Source organism: Pelodiscus sinensis, chromosome 19 (genome assembly GCF_052426305.1).
Source record: "Pelodiscus sinensis isolate ZL-2025 chromosome 19, ASM5242630v1, whole genome shotgun sequence".
Classification (NCBI taxonomy): domain Eukaryota; kingdom Metazoa; phylum Chordata; order Testudines; family Trionychidae; genus Pelodiscus; species Pelodiscus sinensis.
The window spans coordinates 31067133-31084291 of NC_143070.1; the positions used below are offsets into that span (position 1 = coordinate 31067133).

A 17159-nucleotide genomic window follows, 5' to 3' on the forward strand; every position below is an offset into this window, starting at 1 on the left:
CAGCCACATTGGGCCAGACCCCTGGTCCCTCTGCCCAGTGTCCTGCCTCCTGCCACTGCAGCGCCTGGAGCAGCCAGAGGGAATGAGCAGAGGAGGGAATCGTCTCGTGATCCCTCCTCTGTCACCCACTCCCAGTATCCAGTCCACAGGGACTAGGGACACTCAGAACAGGCTGGCGCATCCCTGCCCACCCTGGCTCAGAGCCAGGGACGGAGCGACCCTCCGTGAACAGATCTTGCCCTTTCTGACCATGCTGTCACTTTGACTGGGTGCCCCTGGCTCCTGTGTGCAGTGAAGGGGAAATGACACTTCCTGACTCACGTTCTCCTCACCTGCCAGCATCCTCCAGGCCTCATGTGGCCCCAGGGGCAAGGAGGGGGTGGGAGACTGGCCGGCCAGGTGATGAGGGGAAATAGAGAAGTGGGACATGGGGGGCAGACCCCAGGGGGCAAAAGGGCAGCAAGGGGAGGGTGGTTATCAAGGGGGGAGGGGCATGCAGGGCAGGTGCCAGGAGAACAGAGATGGGCAAAGGAAGGAGCAGTACCGGGGGTGGGGCAGAGCAGAGGGGCAGAGACAAGCAGGGCAGAGAGGAGCAGGGCAGAGAGGAGCAGGGCAGGCACCAGGGGGCAGAGTGGGGACAAGGGAACAGGGGAGCAGAGGAGGGTGGAGAGTTGGGTGGAGAAGGGAGGGCACAAGGGGGCAGAGGAAAGGTGAGTGGAGGGGCAGGACCCAGAAGTTAGGGGAAGGTGAGTGGAGGGGCAGGACCCAGAGGTTAGGAGAAGGGGAGGGGAGGGGCAGGACCCAGAGGGGAGTGTAGGGCACCAATGGGCTAGAGGAGGAGGGAGGGGAAGGAGCAAACATCAGGGGCCCAAAAGGGGCCAAAGGCAGGGACTTGCGCTGGGAAAGCAGCGGGGAGAGATGGGCCCAGGGGGCCAGGGGAGGGGAGCACAAAGGGGCTGGCACCAGTGGTTTGGGGAGTGGGAGGGTGCAGGTATCGGGAGGCAGAGGGGAGGGGAGGGGCAGGCACAGGGGGTGAGGGAGGGGCTCATGCTGAGGCCTACGTGGGGCAGATGCCAGGGGCTAGAGGGCACAAAGTGTGGGAGGAGGGGCAGGTGCCAGGGGGTGGGAGGGCAAGGGAATGGGGGGGATGTCAGGGGCTACAAGGTACAAGCAGCAGGTGCCAGGGCTCAGGGGTGCAGCCTGGAGTGCGACAGGCACCAGGGCCAAGAAGGGGCCAGGTGTGAAGCAGCTACTGGAGGCTGAAGGGGGCAAGGGAAGGGAGGGCACCAGAGGGCAGGGGGAGGGGCAGGTGCCAGGGGAGAGAAGGGGGAAGGGAGGGGCAGACAAAAGGAAGGGGGAGGGGAGGGAGCAGTGGGTGCCGGGGCAGAGGGGGTGAAAGGAGGGGGCATGAGGAAGATGGGGGGTGGGGCAAGTCACATGTGAGGGTGCAGAGGGGCGTGAGGAGAACCGGGGGCAGAGGGCGGTGAGGGGCTGGGCACAGAGAAGAAGGAGGCAGGGGGCAGGTGTTGGGAGGGCAGTGAGGGAAGGAGGCGGCACCAGGAGGCTGTGGGGAGGGGAAGGGGAAGGGCAGGTGCCAGGGGGATTGAGGGGTGGAGCGTAAGGACAGACATAGGAAGGGGAGGGAACAGGCCTCCACCACCCCAGCCCAGCCCCCCCCCAGGGCTCCTAGGAGGGGCAGGGCAGTGGAGGATGGGAGGGGGGTGCAACTGCAAACCAATGGGCTGTTGCTAATGAGGGCAGTGGGGAGGGGGAGGGGCAATTCCCCATTTCCTGCCCCCTCCACCTGGGAGAAGCTGCACTGGGGCCAGTCCCAGTTCACACCCACATGGCTGCACTGGGGGTTTGCACGGGGGCAGCTGCATCGGTGCAAGGGAACCCGGCTCCCTCAGACACTGCTGTGCCGGGGCCGCGCCCCTCCCCTCACTGAGTTATGGGTCAGTAACTGCAGGTCACTGGGGCTGGGGGCTGGACTCTGGGCTCCCAGGCGGGGCTGCCCCACTGTGCTGCAGAGCCAGGCTCATCCCCACGCTCTGCCCAGGGCCCTAGGCCATGTTTAGACCCGGGGAGCATCTGCAGCAGCAGAGACTGAGGGACCCCACATCAGACCCCCGGAGCCCAGCGGTTCCAGCCCCCACCTGAGGGGGGACCCACATTCCCATCCCTGCCCCGCCCCACACAGGGAAGGGACCTGGGGCTCCCAGCTGGGTCCCCGCCCCTGGGCTACAGGCTGGAAGGGAAGCGGCGGCACCTGGCTCTGTCCATGGACACTCGCCAGCAAACTCAGCCTGGGGCCGGGAGCAGTTTCACTGGACCCCAAATCGAATTGTTCTGCCGATGAACCATTAGCACCCGATTGCCCAGCCCCTCTGCAAACCTGCCTGAGCAGCTGAGGTGCCCAGGCCCCAGTGACTGGCAGGGAGGGACTGTCCCCAGCCCCAGCCCCGCGCAGTGACGGGCAGGCCGGGCTCAGGGCACCAGCTGGACACTCCAGAGCGGCTGTGAAACGTGCCCTGGCCAGGAAAATCCCCCCAGCCCTGATCTCAGCCCACAGACCCGGCTGCCAGTGGAGACTCGGCTCCAGCCTGAACTCTCTGCCCAGAGCCACGTGTCCCCTGGGCCCTGCGAGCGGCACAGACCCTCTGCCACTGCCCCGGCATCTCCCAGCACTGGCACTGGCCACACAGCCCCCCTCATAGAGCCCCAGGGGTGCAGGTGTCCCCGGCTAGCGACTGCCCCAGCCTCCCCCTGGCTCCCTCCACCCAGCCCTGAGGCAGACGCGCTGGGGGTCTCACACCGGGCTCTGCAGACATGGCAGGTTTGGCTACACAGACAGGCAGCGCGTCCCAGAGCCAGGGGAGGGGCAGACTGTGGTTGTGGGGTTTGTGCCCCAGCATTAAAGAATCCTGCAGAGCTTGGGGCTCTGTCACTGCCGATCTCACACGACCTTCTCTGCTGAGCCCCCCTAGGTATCAGGGCCTGCACTGACAAGGCCGCCCCCTGCTGTGTGCTCCCTCCCCCAGCTCGGAGATTCGCTGCCCTGGGCCGAGCAGACAGATCCTTTGGCTATGGCTTGTGCAATAAATATGCAAATGAGGCGAAGTGTGGAATATTGCCACACCTCATTTGTATAATTAATTTTCAGCCGCTTTTTGCACAAGAGGCTTTTGTGCAAAAAGGAGTCGTCTCCACAGCTCCTTCTGGCGCAAGCCCCCCTCTTGCACAAGAGCCGTTCTGCCTGAAAAATAAAGCAGACCCTCTGTTTGCCTCATTTGTCTTTTCCTAAGACTCCCCCTCTCCTTTATTTTCACAGGGCACTGCTGGGCATCCCTGGCATGTCCTCTCTCCACCACGCCCTTTGTGATCGTCACATAGATACCTGTATTTCATTTGCTGGTTCAGAGCTCCGTGAGAACGGATTCTTCTCTCCACTCCTTCATCCTAAACTCCTCGTGTAGACCAGGCCTAAGTGACCATGGGTCGGGGAGCTTCATAATCAGGTTATAAAAACATCAGCTCCAGACAGGAGCAATGAATTATGGACCTACAGTGCCCAGACTCCACCAAATATGTGGGGCAAGATCTCGACCCTAGTTCTGCCTGCTGCCCCCCTCCAACACCTTCCTAGGTACATACCCTGGCCCTCCCTTCTGCCCCCAGATTTGAAAGTGCCCAGAAGTCCCCAGCTACCACCAACACTGGCAGTACAAGAGGGCTAATGGTGGCTTCCTGTCATCCCACCTTGAGCCGCTCCCTGCCCAGGGAAATGGTCTCATTATTCAACACTGTCCCAAAGCAAAGGAGCAGAAAGCTTACAGGTGAGCTGAAGTTTTGAAAGATCACATTCAGCAGAGTTTACAGCAGTTACCTGCATGTTGTCTGGCTTTCTCCCAGCCTGAAATCAAGCAGAGAGAGAGATGAGAACTGCCCTGAGCACAGACTTGCTGAATAGAAAATAATCTCAGATAAAGTTTATGACAAGAGAAAAATATAATAGCTATTGATAACTTTTCAAATAGGGTGTGACGGGCCGTCAGCGGCCCGCACGCGGAACGGCCCGGACCGCTGGATGGAGGGCGGAGGCACGGGCCAAAGCCCTGGGACGGCGCTGGGAGGGGCCGTGGCGGAAATTGACAGCTGGGCGGCTGCAGGGGAAGCCGCCACGCCGCTGGAAGGGGGGGAGCCCCAGGAGGTGTCCGGCACGGCGAACCATTTTAAAAAGGCCCACAGGTGCGTGACCAAGGCTGGCTGGTGGCCCGCCCCTGTCCTCAGGACTCTCGAGACAGCCCCCACAGCCAGCGGGCAGTCAGTCCTGAGTCCGTGGACGGCCGGGATAGGCCCCGAAACCCATCGGAGGAGCAACTTGGCCGGGGCTGGACCCGTGGCTACGGCAGCCCCATGGGGCTTGGACACTGCAACCTCAAACCGGGACCACTGAACCGCGGTAGGTCGTACAAGATGGCGGGGGTACCCCAGGGGCTAGGGAAAGGGAGGAAGCAGCCCCGGGCAGGAGCCTTCTGGCATCCTTGGGCAGATGCACTGCGGGAGGAAACATCCCCGTCTGCCGTGCAGGGGCGATCACAAGCCCCTGCACTTAGGGCCCCGGGCTGGGATCCGGAGAGAGGGCGGGTCCAGGTCCCCCTCCCTCACCCCCACTGGCACCCAACCCCTTTTTGTGAACCTGGCCGCCATCTGGCGTGCGGACAGCAGCGGCCGGGTGGCAGAGACGGCTAGGGCCACGTCCCGTTGAGGGGTGACACTTGGGGTGTGGGCCCCCTCTTTTGCCGCTGAGGTGGGACACCGTTATCGGGTTCATTGACCCCCCCCCGTACCGTGGAGAGGGGGTGATCGCACCCGCCAGCTGGGGTGTCTGACAGGGAGCCCCAGCTGGAGAGTTGGACAAGGCAGGGAGAATGGGACAAAGGGGTCTGCTGAGCCCCCCACCCACCCACACACCCCCACCCCCGACCTCCCACACGGGGAAAATGTGAATGTATTTACCTGCATTTAGTAGGGCTCTTCTCCACTCTGAAAACAAACACAGAGACATGAGACCTCTCCTGAACACAGAAACGCTGAATAGGAGACAATTTTGTAGCAAGTTTTATTAGTAATAATAATAATAAAAACAACTTACTGAGCTCACCCTGCAGTTTATCTAAAAGCAAAGGAAAGGAAAATGAGACCCACATGTTAAAAAGGAGGTATTCAATACGTTCCCACATTAAAGAGTAAACAAATTAAAATCTTCTGACTCAGAATCTAGGTTGACGGTGTAATCTACTCAGTTACAGAAAGCACAGTTCATACCTGTGCTTAAGCAAAACCAGAAGTAGAAGGGGATGATCTCCCTGGTCTAGCTAGCTGGCAGGTGCCAGAGGTAATTGGAACCAATCAGGGACCATTCAGTAAACAGAAGTCTAACCTGTGTCAGATAAAGTATGAAGTGGATTGTTGGAGGGCCCAATGGAATTTGAAGAGCAAACAGCCAAAGGTGCAGAAATAAATACCAAGACATTTCTCAAGCAAGACTCCAGTGGAACAACAGGTGAATCAATCTGGAGCCTGGTAGGAGGTGAGCAAGGTGATAAAATAAAAAGACCAGGAGAATGAAAACAGGAGATGAGAAGTGAGAAAAGTACCTTGTGCAGTAATAACAGTTCTTCAAGATGTGAATCCCCGTGAGTGCTCCACTGTCGTTGACAGGTCGTCCCAGTGTGGTGAAAGGTGGCAACTGCTGCCAGGTGAACTTGGAGAGAAGCTAAGGCTAAGGCCTGATTGTTTTAAGGAGCAGATATAATCCAAAATTTAGTGTGGTGGTATTGAATGCAGGTCCAGCCGTTTGTCTGTACACCATGACGCAAATCTGCACCACTTTCGGAGGGCGGTGGAGCATGTAGTATGTTTCCTGCTGTGCATCAAGACCTCCTTAACCCGATCTGAGGTTAGGAAGCCTAATTCGAACTACCTACTCTGTGCCGCGTGTAGCCGCGGGCACGGAGTCCGAACTACCGGGGATTTAAAAATGGTGGCGCCCGGCAAGATGCAAATGAAGCCCAGGAAATTTAAATCCCGGGCTTCATTTGCAACTTCGGATGCCTACATTAACCACCTTAGTTCGAACTAGAGTGGTAGTGTAGACATACCCTTAGAGTTCTTTGAAGGGGTTAACAAACATGCAGACCAGGGGGATCCAGCAGATATAGTATAGTTAGATTTTTCAGAAAGCCTTTGACAAAGTCCCTCACCATAGGCTCTTGCGTAAATTACATGCCATGGGATAAGAGGGAAGGTCCTTTCTTGGATTGAGAACTGGTTAAAAGACAGGAAACAAAGGGTAGGAATAAATGGTAAATTTTCAGAATGGAGAGGGGTAACTAGTGGTGTCTCCCAAGGGTCAGTCCTAGGACCAATCCTGTTCAATTTATTAATAAATGATCTCGAGAAAGGGGCAAGCAGTGAGGGTATGTCTACACTACCCCCCTAGTTCGAACTAGGGGGGTAATGTATGCATACCGAACTTGCTAATGAAGCCCGGGATTTGAATTTCCCGGGCTTCATTAGCATAAAGCCGGCTCCGCCATTTTTAAAAGCCGGCTTGTTCGAACCCCGTGCCGCCCGGCTACACGTGGCACGGGCTAGATAGTTCGAACTATGTAACCATTCCGATCTATCTGTTCCACGAGGCGTACAGATAGATCGGAATGGCTACATAGTTCGAACTATCTAGCCCGTGCCGCGTGTAGCCGCGCAGCACGGGGTTCGAACAAGCCGGCTTTTAAAAATGGCGGAGCCGGCTTTATGCTAATGAAGCCCGGGAAATTCAAATCCCGGGCTTCATTAGCAAGTTCAGTATGCATACATTACCCCCCTAGTTCGAATTAGGGGGGTAGTGTAGACATACCCTCAGGTAGTAAAGTTTGCGGATTATCCTAAACTGTTCAAGATAGTCAAGACAGAAGCAGACTGTGAAGACCTTCAAAAAGATCTCACAAAACTAAGTGATTGGGTAACAAAATGGCAAATGAAGTTTAATGTGCATAAGTGTAAAGTAATGCACGTTGGAAAAAATAACCCCAACTATATATATAGTATGATGGGGGCTAATTTGGCTACGACAAATCAGGAAAGAGATCTGGGAGTTATCATGGATAGTTCTCTGAAAATGTCCACACAGTGTGCTGCGGCGATCAAAAAGGCAAATAGAATGTTAGAAATTATTAAGGAAGGGATAGAAAATATGATACAGAATATCTTACTGCCCCTGTTTAAAACTATGGTTCACCCACATATTGAACACTGTGTACAGATGAGGTCTCCTCACCTCAAAAAAGATATTTTGGCCTTGAAAAGGGTTCAGAAAAGGGCAACTAAAAAGATTAGGGGGTGGAACAGGTCCCATATGAAGAGAGGCTAAAGCAGCTGGGACTTTTCAGTTTGGAAAAGAAGAGACTGGGGGGGCGGTATGATAGAGGTCTATAAAATCATGAGTGGTGTGGAGAGGGTGAATAAAGAAAAGTTCTTCATTAGTTCCCATAATATAAGGACTAGAGGATACCAAATGAAATGAATGGGTAGCAGATTTAAAACTAATAAGTGAAAGTTCTTCTTCACACAGCGCATAGTCAACCTTTGGAACTCCTTGCCAGAGGAGGCTGTGAAGGCTAGGACTATAATAGAGTTTAAAGAGAAGCTAGATAAATTCATGGAGGTTAAGTCCATAAAAGGCTATTAACCAGGGGATAGAAATGGTGTCCCTGGCCTCTGTTTGTCAGAGGCTGGAGAGAGATGGCATAAGACAAATCACTTGATCATTGTCTTCGGTCCACCCCCTCTGGGGCACTTGGTGGTGGCCACTGTTGGCAGACAGGCTACTGGGCTAGAAGGACCTTTGGTCTTACCTAGTACGGCCGTTCTTATGTATCGGCTGAGACATTGTTGATGCTGGGTAAGTATGATGCTACCAGTGTCACCTTGTGAATTGCCATGATGCACAGGGAATGGGATTGGACACCTCCCTCGTGATTTATGTAATGTGTTGTCATCATATTGTCGGTAAGTATCCTGACCATATTTTGAATGTGTGTGGAGAAGTGCTTATGTAACCCACACACCTAGTGTGGTTACGCAGTACTGCAAGTATCCTGACTGTATTTTGAATGCGTGTGGAGAAGTGCTTGTATATGCTGATGACTGCTCTCCGTTCTAAAAGACTGATGTGGAACAAGGTTTCTTTGGTGGACCATCAGCCAAGTACAAGGTGACCATCCAAAAGCTCTCCCATCCAAGTATGGAGGCCAGCCAGTGCAGTCGTGCATGAGAAACCTTGTATGTTGTGGCTGCCATTAGCTGGAGACAGGTAAGAACTTGTACTGTAGGCTCATGGTGACCATTGCTATGAGGTCTGGTATTACCTGGAACCTCTGCAATGGTGGGTATCACCGTGCTGAGGTACAGTCTAAGCAGGCACCTGTACATTTCAAGGACTGAGCAGGACATAGAGAAGATTTTTGATCACTGCTGTGGAGGCAGGAAAAGGGAATTTGTGTGAAGCCATCTTGGTCTTGTTAACAAGAGAGCAAGAGTCAGGCTAAGTCTGTGGCCTGACAACGCGAGATCTGTAATTAGACGCTGCCTTCGCCTCTCGCTCCATACGGAGATAAGGATAGAACGCTGACTCTGGTAGGGACCTTGAGATAAGGAGCATCTGGGTGGAACTAAATAACTGTTAGCCATTGGTGTCTGTAATGGGAAGGAGACTAATTGTTATTGTTATTATATCTAATGGACAGTATAGAAACTGCTTCATAACTGCTTGTATTCAAAGATCTGCCTGGGGGGAGATGGGGGACTCCCACACAGTCCAAACCAGTTTTTCCCTTGCTGCAGCTCATAATAAAACTGCCTCTGGCTACTTGTTGCTTACAAACACAGCGAGGACAATGTTTTCTTCCACACTGATGATGAGGCCCAGGGATTTGAATATTTTCCATGTTGCATTCATGGATTCAAAAGTTTCTGGGAAGGAAGAGCATTTTATTAGGCAGTCATTGAGATACGGGAATATGTTAATTCCCTTGCTCCATAAGTAATCTGCAATGACAGCAAGCAGTTTGGAAAATACTCTGGGTGCAGAAGACAGGCTGAAGAGTAGGACAGGATATTGGAAATGTTCTGTTGCTACCGTGTATCTTAGGAAACGTCTGTGAGCAGGGTGGATTGTGATGTGGAAATAGGCATCTTGTAGGTTGAGGGCTGCAAATCAGTCCCTCCCATCTAGTGCAGGGATAACAGAAGCCAAAGTCACCATTTTGAACCAGTGTTTGCAAAGATATCAATTGAGTCTATGGAGGTCGAGAATGGGTCTCCAACTGTCTGTCCTTTTTTTGTGTGAGAAAGTAGTGGGAATAGAAGCCTCTGCCCCTGAACTCATCCAGTACCCTCTTCTGCCCCCATGGAGAGGAAGCGTTGGACCTCTTGTTTTAATAGGGCCTTGTGAGAAGGCACCGTGAAGAGGGACAGGCAGGGGGGAGAGGGTAGGGAAAGGGATGTAAACGGAATTGTGTAGCCCAGTGGTTCCCAACCTTTTTGAGCATATGGACCCCTTTTCAATCTATTAAAATTTCACAGAACCCCTCCTCCCCCTCGTTGAGAGAAAAGAAAAAGATAAAGAAAAAAAGAAAAGAAAATGAAAAGTAAGGAAAGAAAAAGAAAAGAAGTAAGGATCTAAACATTTAAAACTTTCCACGGACCCCCTGAAGTACTGTCACAGACCACCACGGGTTTGCGGACCACAGGTTGGGAACCACTGGTGTAACCTGATGCTCTGAGCTCGAGGATTCAGCGGTCGGTTGTGATGACAGCCCATCGATGATAGAATGGTTTTAAGCAGTAATGAAAAAGAAGGAACCTGGTCTTGGCGTGGACAGGTGAGCGGGAGATCTTGCATGCCCTTGACTAATGCGTCAAACCTGTTGCTTATTGTTCTGCTCATTGGACATCAAATTATTTTGTGGATGCCTCCTTTGAGGGTGTTGTCTCACATGGGATTGGTTGAATCCCCTGTTCTGATATCTGGGGTATGCAAATTCATGGTGCCTTTAGTATGGCACATCCTGTTTTTGTTGATTGGGGTCATGTACATGCCCAATGTATGTAGAGTTGTTCTCCAATCTTTACTCATATGGAGGACCTCACTGGTCCTTTCGGTGAATAACTTTGTCTGTTGAACGGGAAGTCCTCTACTTTGGATTGTAGCTGATTGTAACCAGGATACTCTTCGACTGATTTGGCAGTAGATTGTGCTGCTGTGTCTGCAACATCAAGAGCCATTTGTGAGGCTGGCCATGTGGCAGCACGGTGCTTCTGTCCGATGATTTCAAAGATTGGTGTTTTGTTATCTGTTAAATGTTCCCTGAGAACAGTGAGCTTATAATAATTGTTGAAATCATGATTTCTTAAGAGAGCTGCATAGTTAGCAATGCTCAGTGATAAGGTTGATGAGGGATAGATCTTTCTACCAAAAAGATCTAAGCGTTTGCTCTCTTTGCCTGCTGTGGCATTCTTGTATTGCTGTACTTTAGCCCCCGGTTGTGCTATGTCGACCACCAGGGAATTTGTCTGGGGATGAGAAAAAAGAAAGTTCGTGCCCTTGGCAGGGATGAAATTCTTTTTATTGGCCCTTTTGTTAGTGGGTGAGATGGAGAGTGGGATTTGCCATTTTTCATTGGCCACCTCTATAATGGCCTAATTGATGGACAGTGCAATTTTTGCCCTTTGGAAAGGTTTCAAGCTGTCGTCTTGTTAGTCTTACAGCAGGCCTTAGATGGTGCCAGTGATTTACTCAGTGCTGGTGGTGCTGTAGTAAGAGGTTGTAGTTCAGGCTCCCGGGATTTTGTTGGTTATGTTCACAGCATTTTCTGATGCAGTCCAAAAATCCAGTGGGAGAGTCTCTCAGATGATATATCCCTTCCCTTATTATGTTCTGCCAGTAGAATCAACAGTTTAGGTCAGGGTGGGCAATAATTTTTTGCCAGGGGCCACTTCGGAAATTTTTGAAGTGGTCCTGGGCTGCACTGGAAGGGGTGGAGCATCAAGTAGAAGGGGGTGGGGCCAAGGTATTTCCAGGTTCCCCACCCCCGATAAAGATTGGCCTTTGCCCCCACCCTAAGTTCCTTCTATGAGCCATGCCCCAGGCATGGAAGGAGACTTCCTGCACCCCTCTACCCCAAGGCCAATTAGGGCCTGGGGGTGGGGAAGTGCACAAAGCCTCCTCCCACCCTGCCAGGAGCATGTGGTGCTTTGAAGCACCAGGCACTGCTCACGGGGTGGGGGCAGAGCGGAGAAGGCTTCACGTGGTCTCCTGTCCCCCAGACTCTAATTGGCCTGGAGGGGGAGCAGCAGGGCCTCCGTGGGCTGGTTCCATCTGCTCGGCAGCCCGGATCCAGCCCACAGAGGCCCTTTTGCCCGTCCCTTGTCTAGGTGAGGATCTGAAGGGCTTTGCTCTAGGTATATAAAAGGAAAGTGCCCTGCGGAAGTTGAGGGGATGCATTTTTTCTTCAAACTGATTGGTGTGAGGGTTGGAAAAATATACTGGGAGCTGAATGGTCTGATGTATATGGAAAGAAGAGTGACTCTTAGGTAGGAATTCGGGATGAGTACGTAGGGTTACCTTGTCTTTGAGAGAATGGTATCTGGGGGTCAGCCATTAGTGCCACTATTTCTCCCACTCACCTGGCGGCAGTAACGACCACTAGAAAGGCAGTCTTCACCAAAAAGTAAAGCAGGGAGCCTGTGGCCATGGGCTTGAATGGTCATTTAGTAAATGTGTTAAGAACCAAGTGCAAATCCCATAGCTCAGTTGCGGGAGCTATGTCGGGGTACAGGGCCTGGAGGCCCTTCAGGAACCATTTTGTCATTGGATGGACTAATCTGGAAGCATCGTCTATTTGTGTGTGGAAAGTTGTGATCCCTGCCAGATGGACCTTAATCGCGCTCCTGGAAAGATGGGATTGTTTTAAGTGCAGGAGATATTGGAGGGTGGAAGGTAACGGGGCCACCTCAAGTGGAATGTTGCCTGACTGTATGAATTTTACAGTTTGAAGTGTGAATTGAGAGTCTGATTCCAGGTGAGTGCTAGCAGTTTCAGTTTCAGCTTCTGTGGCAGTTGGGACTGAGAGCCTGCCATTGTTCCCTTGATTGCCTCTGATTAGCCTCAGGCTCAGCCTTCCCCTGTGTGACTCAGAAGGGGGCAGGCCTGACCTAGGCAAGCAGGCTTTAAAAAGCCAGAGCAGTGCGACCAGGGGAGCGAAGCGGACAGGGGACTGCAGACAGGGGAGTGGAAGAGGGAGTTGAGCAGAGGGAGTGACTGATGGTGATGAAGACCCGAAGCGCTTGTACCAGTACTTCTCCTGTCCCCTCCACCTGTGCCTGTATCCAGACAGAGAACCTGAGCATGGATGCCTCTACCCAGGTCCTGGTGTGGTCTTGCTGTATTTGTGGCTTGCAATTCCCACTGAGTGATCTCCAGGCTGGGGGAGACAACCGTTGTGAAAGGTGCCTGCTGGTGGAATCTCTCAGGCAGCAGGTGGGAGAGCTACAGGAGGAGGTGGCCAGGCTGAGGAGCATTCGAAGCCATGAGGAATTCCTGGACAGTATTCCTGTGGAGTCCACGGAGGTCACTGTCCTAGGATGTGGGACTGTTGACCAGCCACTTATGGAGGAGGCAGTGGTGCAGGGTGAGCACTGGCAGCTGGTTACTTCCGGCAGCGGGCAGTGTTCCACCCCTGCTCCTAACCCTCCCACTGTGTTGTTACATAACCATTACACTTTACTTTCAGCAGGAGACAAGGAGTCACCCCCCACAGTGGAGGAGACCAGGCCTTGCACCACCAAGGTTGAGCAGTCTCCAGCCACCACTGCGAGGAGGAAACGTAGGGTAGTGGTGGTTGGAGACTCTCTTCTGAGGGGAACGGAGGCACCCATCTGTCGCCCTGACAGCTCATCTCGAGAGGTATGCTGTCTGCCAGGGGCCCATATCCGAGATGTTACGGAGGCATTGTCGAGGATTATCCGGCCCTCTGATTACTACCCCATGCTACTCATCCACGTGGGCACAAATGATACTGCCAGGTGTGACACTGAGCGGATCAAGTGTGACTACAGGGCTTTGGGAGTACTTGTGAAGGAGTTTGGAGCGCAGGTGGTATTCTCTTCTATTCTTCCTGTCAAAGGTAGGGGCCCGGGCAGAGAGAGGTGCATCCTGGAGGTGAATGCCTGGCTGCGACGATGGTGTCACCAGGAGGGATTCGGCTTCCTTGATCACGGGGTGCTCTTCCAGGAAGGACTGCTTGGCGGAGATGGAGTTCACCTTTCCAGGAGCGGGAAGGCCTTGTTTGGACACAGACTGGCTAACCTTGTGAGGAGGGCTTTAAACTAGGTTTGTCGGGGGCAGGTGAGCAAAGCCCACAGGTAAGTGCTGAATGTGCGGGACTGGGAGATGGGTTGGAAATGGGGGGGACTACGGCCTATAATGGCAAGGAGAAAGGAGGGTCAGGGCACAACAGGGAGGCAAGATCAAATCAGTATCTTAGATGCCTATATACAAATGCGAGAAGTATGGGTAATAAGCAGGAAGAACTGGAATTGCTAACCAATAAATACAACTATGATATCATTGGTATTACAGAAACCTGGTGGGATGGGACGCATGATTGGAATATTGGTATGGAAGGGTACGGCTTGCTCAGGAAGGACAGACAGGGAAAAAAGGGAGGAGGGGTTGCCTTGTATATTAAAAATGTACACACTTGGACTGAAGTGGAGATGAACGTAGGAGATAGCTGTGTAGAGAGTCTCTGGGTTAAGCTAAAAGGGGGAAAAAAAGAGGGTGATATCATGCTAGGAGTCTACTACAGGCCACCTAGCCAGGTGGAAGAGGTGGATGAGGCCTTTTTTAAACAATTAACAAAACTATCCAAAGCCCAAGATTTGGTGGTGATGGGGGACTTCAACTATCCAGACATATGTTGGGAAACTAACACAGCGAGGCACAGGCTATCCAATAAGTTTCTGGACTGCATTGGAGACAACTTTCTGTTTCAGAAGGTTGAAAAAGCTACCAGAGGAGAAGCTGTTCTGGATTTGGTTTTAACAAATAGGGAGGAACTAGTTGAGAACTTGAAAGTGGAAGACAGTATAGGGGACAGTGATCACGAAATAATAGAGTTCATGATCTTAAGGAAAGGTAGAAGGGAGACCAGCACAATTGAGGTAATGGATTTCAGGAAGGCAGATTTTGATAAGCTCAGAGAACTTGTAGGTAAGTTCCCATGGGAAGCAAGACTGAAGGGAAAAACAACTGAGGAGAGTTGGAAGTATTTCAAAGGGACGTTGTTAAGGGCCCAAAAGCAAACAATTCCGCTGTGTAGGAAAGACAGAAAATATGGCAAAAGACCAGCTTGGCTTAACAAGGAGATCTTGCACGATCTCAAAATAAAAAAGGAGTCATATAAAAAATGGAAACTAGGACAACTAACAAAGGATGAATATAGGCAAGCAACACGGGAATGCAGGGGCAAGATTAGAAAGGCAAAGGCACAAAATGAGATCAAACTAGCTACAGGCATAAAGGGAAACAAGAAGACCTTTTATAAATACATTAAAAGCAAGAGGAAGACCAAGGACAGGGTAGGCCCACTGCTTAGTGAGGAGGGAGAAGCAGAAACAGGGAACTTGGAAATGGCGGAGATGCTCAATGACTTCTTTGTTTCGGTCTTCACCGAGAAGTCTGGAGGTGTGCCTAACGTAGTGAATACAAGCAGAGAGAGGGTAAGTTTAGAAGATAGGATACACAAAGAACAAGTTAAAAATCACTTAGGAAAGTTAGATGTCAGCAAGTCACCAGGTCCTGATGAAATGCATCCCAGGATACTCAAGGAGCTGAAAGAGGAGGTATCTGAGCCTTTAGCTATGATCTTTGAAAAATCATGGCAGACAGGGGAGATTCCAGAAGACTGGAAAAGGGCAAATATTGTGCCCATCTATAAAAAGGGGAATAAGAACAACCCAGGAAACTACAGACCGGTCAGTTTAACGTCTGTCCCAGGGAAGATAATGGAGCTGGTAATTAAGGAAATCATATGCAAACAGACTTGGAAGGTAATAAAGTGATAGGGAATAGCCAACATGGGTTTGTGAAGAACAAGTCATGCCAAACTAATCTGATAGCTTTCTTTGATAAGATAACGAGCCTTGTGGATAAGGGAGAAGCGGTGGATGTCATATACCTAGACTTTAGTAAGGCATTTGATACGGACTCGCATGATATTCTTATTGATAAACTAGGCAAATATAACTTAGATAAGGCCACGATAAGGTGGGTGCATAATTGGCTGGATAACCGTAGTCAGAAAGTTGTTGTTAACGGTTCTAAATCCTGCTGGAAAGGGATAACAAGTGGAGTTCCTCAAGGGTCTGTTTTGGGACCCATACTGTTCAATATCTTCATCAATGATGTAGATATTGGGATAGAGAGTACGCTTATTAAGTTTGCAGATGATACCAAACTGGGTGGGGTTGCAACTTCTTTGGAGAATAGGGACATAATTCAAAATGACCTTAGCAAGTTAGAGAAATGGTCAGAGGTAAACAGGATGAGGTTTAATAAAGGGAAATGCAAAGTGCTCCACTTAGGAAGGAACAATCAGTTCCATACATACAAGATGGGAAGCAATTGTCTAGGAAGGAGCATGGCGGAAAGGGATCTAGGGGTCATAGTGGACCACAAGTTGAATATGAGTCAACAGTGTGATGCTGTTGCAAAAAAAGCAAATATGATTCTAGGTTGTATCAACAGGTGTGTTGTAAGCAAAACTCATGAAGTCATTCTGCCGCTCTACTCTGCACTAGTTAGGCCTCAGCTGGAGTACTGTGTCCAGTTCTGGGCACCACATTTCAAGAAAGATGTGGAGAAATTGGAAAAGGGTACAGAGAAGAGCGACAAGAATGATTAAAGGTTTAGAGAACATGACCTATGAAGCCAGGCTTCATGAACTGGGCTTGTTTAGTTTGGAAAAAAGAAGATTAAAGGGGGACATGATAGCGGTTTTCAAATATCTAAAAGGGTGTCACAAGGAGGAAGGAGAAAATTTGTTCCTCTTGGTTTCTGAGGAGAGGACAAGGAGTAATGGGCTTAAAGTGCAGCAGGGGAGGTTTAGATTGGACATTAGGAAAAAATTCCTAACTGTCAGGGTGGTCAAATATTGGCATAAATTGCCAAGGGAGGTGGTGAAATCTCCCTCTCTGGAGATATTTAAGAACAGGTTAGATAGACATCTGTCAGGGATGGTGTAGACGGAGCTTGATCCTGCCTTGAGGGCGGGGGGCTGGACTCGATGACCTCTCAAGGTCCCTTCCAGTCCTATTATTCTATGATTCTATGATGTGGCCCATCTGACAAATTGTGTCCATTTGTGGGCATATGGTTTTTGAGTAGACATAGCTCTGCTATGCAGTAGCACATTCTGTACTTGTTCCAAGCACTGGCGCTCTAACTCTGAAAGCCATCTAGGTACCAGGCTTTGAGGTGAAGCCTCGGTAATTGGGGAGGCTGAATTTGGAGCCCTGTTTGGTAAAATAGGTTCAGGCTCTGCGGTAGAGCGATTGGGGGAAATATGGCCATCCAGTTGAGGAAGGACTGCTTAGGCCAAGAAGGGGCTAGAAGTATGATCTTTGCTCTGTCCGTTCTTATTCTGTGTATTATACTGTGGAGAAAGGGAATGGGGGGATAGGAGTGGCATGGAGTAAATGATGGCTCTTTTTGAATATCGAGCACCTCCCAGGGATCCTTTTCCTATGCCTGCTCTGAAGCAGCCCAGGGGGCACTTCTTGTTGGGGGCTGTGGTGAAAAGGTCTCTCTGAGGATAGCCCCAGTGACAGAAGATCGTTGACAGCGCTGTCACTCATCGGTCACTCTGCTTTTGAGGTAGGGTTCTGCTGAGTGCGTAGGCAGTGGTATTTAAAATGCCTGGGAAGTCACATGTACTGATAGTAATCCTGTGTTTGAGGCACGTTTTCCAGAGGGCAATAGCTTCTGTATGTAGGACATGGAAACGTGCACTGCCCTGCCTATATATATAGAA

The 17159-nt window shown here is 51.1% G+C and overlaps 1 protein-coding gene across 1 annotated transcript in view; it reads right to left on the reverse strand.

Annotated features, from left to right (window-relative positions):
* Positions 1-17159, reverse strand: part of LOC149522921 (butyrophilin subfamily 1 member A1-like) — a 38918-nt gene that overhangs the window by 4682 nt on the left and 17077 nt on the right. Inside the window, exons 4-6 of the mRNA XM_089771151.1 lie at positions 5156-5176; positions 5020-5046; positions 3887-3913 (exon numbers count right to left, since the gene is read on the reverse strand). Of these exons, the coding sequence (XP_089627277.1) occupies positions 3887-3913; positions 5020-5046; positions 5156-5176 (75 nt within the window). The remainder of the gene's footprint in view (positions 1-3886; positions 3914-5019; positions 5047-5155; positions 5177-17159) is intronic.